This window comes from Euwallacea fornicatus, chromosome 1 (assembly GCF_040115645.1).
Source record: "Euwallacea fornicatus isolate EFF26 chromosome 1, ASM4011564v1, whole genome shotgun sequence".
Classification (NCBI taxonomy): Eukaryota; Metazoa; Arthropoda; class Insecta; order Coleoptera; family Curculionidae; genus Euwallacea; species Euwallacea fornicatus.
Genome location: NC_089541.1, coordinates 8,410,653 through 8,414,891, shown reverse-complemented (window position 1 = coordinate 8,414,891; position 4,239 = coordinate 8,410,653). Strand labels below are relative to the sequence as shown.

The 4,239-nt window shown below is 32.0% G+C and overlaps 1 protein-coding gene across 1 annotated transcript; it reads left to right on the top strand.

Annotated features, from left to right (window-relative positions):
* The first annotated feature begins 1,695 nt into the window (after positions 1 to 1,695).
* Positions 1,696 to 4,164, top strand: Arl8 (ADP-ribosylation factor-like protein 8). The gene is made up of 4 exons (XM_066288795.1): positions 1,696 to 2,007; positions 2,686 to 2,840; positions 2,899 to 3,060; positions 3,114 to 4,164. Exons 1-4 carry the CDS (start codon positions 1,885 to 1,887, stop codon positions 3,232 to 3,234), a joined length of 561 nt encoding a protein of 186 aa, XP_066144892.1. The 5' UTR covers positions 1,696 to 1,884; the 3' UTR covers positions 3,235 to 4,164.
* Positions 4,165 to 4,239: the final 75 nt, after the last annotated feature.

Sequence of the window (4,239 nt, the reverse complement as noted above, 5' to 3'; positions counted from 1 at the left end):
GTCCCTTTTACCCCGCCGCTCCCTTAACAGGTTGCGTGTGTGTCGCTTTACCAAATGTCTGCATATTACGCTATTTTGCGCGATACACTATTTGCATGACTTGAATTAATTACCCCTCTCCCCGCTCATTAGTTTTTATTTTACTTTAAATGTAGGCCAAAAGAGATCTTTTTTTCTCCAATGGGATAAAACGTCACATTTTACATACTCATATCTAGTAGGTAGGCGATAGAGTTCATTCAACGCATATTTTAAACCCCAACTAACCTTGGCAAGTTTTTCGCCTTGGGACACAAATGCCCATTTTACCGAATTAAAGAACAAACGCTGTTACGTATACTAAAATACCCACTTTGCCAATATAACGTGGGAAAATTGCCTTCCTTACTATACAACTAGTACTTTTATTATAAAAAACAGATTTAAATGGTAATAGGAATACTCGATAGAATCACAAACACATAGAGAGTTCTAAAAAATTGCATGTCTCTTTCACTTAAGAAAAAATATCTCCATATCTCGTATAACATGCTGTTTCTGCACTTTGCAGGTCATTTGCCAAAGGAGGTATACATATATATTAACGGGCAGCGAAGGTCATATACAGGACGGTATTTGAAATCGGTAAAATATATGGGTTGGAGCAAATGTGTGAACTCTCAAGGTTAGTTAAAATGTCTTTTAAAATTGGCAATATTTGCCGATATATAGAGGTAATTTTGCTCTTCTTAAATCTTCAAAATCCCTTATAATAGGTTGAACAACGACGTTATTAAGAAGAGTTGTGACCATTGTTTTTCGAAATATGAATTTATAGTTTATGGGTTTAAACTAACTTATAATTTAATGACGCGTATGCTTCCCAAATTGGCCTGTTTCTTATCTCTTACCATTTTCAAGATAAGGCAAAAATACATGGATTTCTGGCACTCTATATACCATATGAATATGTTATTTCTGGATATGTTTCCAAGTTCAGGAAGCATGCTCAGCATCGAAAAGTGGTCATCCAATCCGGCTTCGCATGCCATTATTCTTAGAAATTCTTGGTATGGCTAATTTTATTATCCGTGGATTGTAAATGTGGTATGATGATCTGGCGTATTAGCGCCCACGCTGATATATGACGAGGTAATATAGTTGGGAGGAGAAATATTTTTTCAGCATTGATTATGTTTTATAAAGATGACAACAAAATATAATCTAAATTATTAATCGCATAAAAAAATACAAAGTGTAACGTATGATCACGAATATATTTCAGGGGACATTAATATTTCTCGAAATAATGAAAAAATACTAAGAGACCCATCGTAAAAAACGCTCCATTTTCGATATACAGGAAGACGAAGTTTTATATATTTTTTCAAGGATCATCAAACAAGTCCAAAAAGAATTCCTTTAGGTAAAATATCGAAGATCAAAACAAAATTATTAAAATAGCATCCTAAATTGGTGACATGAATATAATAAGTTTGTCAAACGTAATTGAAAAATAATATACTACTATTTTGTGAATTATAAAACTTATACCGCTTTGACAGATTTTAGAAACTAAATTTTAGAATGGGTCCATATTCTGGACAATCGTAACATACTTGACGTTAAGATTAGAGTTCTCGTCTAACCGAATTAAAGTTTGATTAAAATAATTGCTCCTAGAGGGCTACATATCGATTAATTATACAAGCCAGTCTGACAAACAGCTGATTTGGAGTAGATAGTTGATTCAATAATTGAAAACAAAAAGTCGAACTTCTTAAAATCCTCCCATTTTTAACGTCTTTCGAATAAAGTTGATAAAGATTTAACGTTACTTTTGCAAGAGTTAATGCCAGATTATACATAACTTTACAGTAAAGTAGTACTTAACAATCATACAACATGTTAGCTTTAATGAATAGAATACTGGACTGGTTCAGGAGTCTTTTTTGGAAGGAGGAAATGGAACTAACTTTGGTTGGTCTTCAGTATTCTGGGAAAACTACTTTCGTTAATGTTATTGCTGTAAGTAAATCCTTAAAGAATAACTTTATTCAACTTTACAATATAGTATAGTAAATACTTAGGTACAGATTGGGTACCTACTGAGGCCTCAGTTTATCAAGATATTTATTCCTTTGATTATTCCATACACAGTTTTTCCAAACTTACTTTTTTTCATATACTTCTCACTACAAAACCACAAATGTATAAATATTTAGTTAATACTCCTGTGCTATATTAGCACAATGTGATAAAATTAATTTAAGAAACAGGTCTAGTACATAGAGTTCTTATCAGACCTGGCAATAGGGTTCTAATACTGATGTATCTAATAGATCTAAAAAAATTGCTGAGGCCAAACTTGACATCTAATTCTCCTTCTATACCTGCACCAGTATTGTTTACTGACACTGGAAGAGTTTTTATTAGGTTTTACGAGGAATTTTAAACTAACCCTTTTCTAGGCTTCATTTCACATTTCTTCCATTCAATTGCATTAAACATTATCAATAGGTACACTTTTTTCATTGCTCACTTAGTATATATCTAAAAGCCTCCTATGACATGTCTATAGAGTGTCTAGAAATTATTAATCATTAAACTGGCACTTAAAATATATTTAACAAAATAAATCCTTGAATAAACATTTTCTGTTAACCAAATTCAAGCTTTTTTTGAGAAATTGATGCTTCATTTTAGTCTGGTCAATTTAGTGAAGACATGATCCCTACAGTTGGTTTCAACATGAGAAAAATCACCAAGGGTAATGTGACAATTAAAGTTTGGGATATTGGTGGCCAGCCTAGATTTAGATCCATGTGGGAGAGATATTGTAGAGGAGTTAATGCCATTGTGTATGCCACTTAGTATTCATTTAGTGTTATGTAAATGCATGATATGCCAATAATCTAGATACATGGTAGACGCGGCTGACCCAGACAAAATCGAAGCATCAAGGAATGAACTGCACAATCTCTTGGATAAACCACAGCTGGCTGGTATTCCTGTGTTAGTGCTGGGAAATAAGAGGGATAAAGCTCAAGCTTTGGATGAGAATGGCCTTATTGAGAGAATGTAAAAATTATAAATTGTGTTCCGACTTTTTAAACTTTACAAAATACGTTTAGGAATCTGTCAGCAATCCAAGACCGTGAGATTTGCTGCTATTCAATATCCTGTAAAGAAAAAGACAACATTGACATCACCTTACAATGGTTAATAGCGCATTCAAAGTCCGGCATGCGTTAAGCATTGCAGGGCTGAAAACGGTTTCCGTAAAAAAAAAAATTTCTTTGCGGAGTTATACCCTTAGAAATCGCTATTTTGAATTCTTTGTGTTTTTTAGGTAAGTATGTTTCAGAATGCTACATTTTGAAGATTTTGTGTTCTCACATTATTTCAAGGAGATTAACTAAATATTTCTTCAATAGATAACAAATAAGAGTTTTTAATGATTAGAAATTGTAAAAATCTTATTATTGGATGTGATATAATCCTACTTCTGTTAATGATGTTTATTTTAATGATATATTATGTAGATCATGTTTAAATAAAATTGGGAATCTACAATCTGGAAGGTACCTATCGATCTTGATGTTTTAACTTGCAAAGTTTTAAGTTTAAAATTTTAAAAGTGACTTACGTAAGAAATACAAGAGTCACTTAAAATTCGAAAGCTGATGCCTGTGGAAGAGTTAACAAAATATTTTGATCTTCAATGTTGTGTTCTGTTTGTTGTTTATGTAGCAAAATATCCTTTATCGACAATTTTTGGTTTGGCGTGTATCACTGGTAGCATTTTTACTAAATAGTAACATAGTCCCACAATTATTTTTCTTTTTCAAATAATATTTTAGAAACAAGAAATAAAGTAGGTATTGCGCATTTCCGTTCATTTATTTGAAGAGCGAAGCTGAGCCTTTAAATATGAAGTACTAAACATGAATCGTTCTTACTGTAAGTTGTCATTAGCTAGGGTTTACTTAGGATTAATGTATGTCTATTTAAAGTACTATAAAATATTTACGTTTGTACACAAAATATTACGGTCTTGTTACAAGCGCGAAGTGATCAAGTAGAAAATATGATTTTATAATCTTTTTTATATTAAATTTTTTTTTCGTTTGTAGTCAAAACGCGCTTTTTTTGGACCTATAGTAAATAAATCTCTCCGAGAAAGTTTCAGTGTTCATTATTTTTCCTGACGTGTACTACACGCCTTTGCAATATATACAATGATTAGTTGATCAGTCT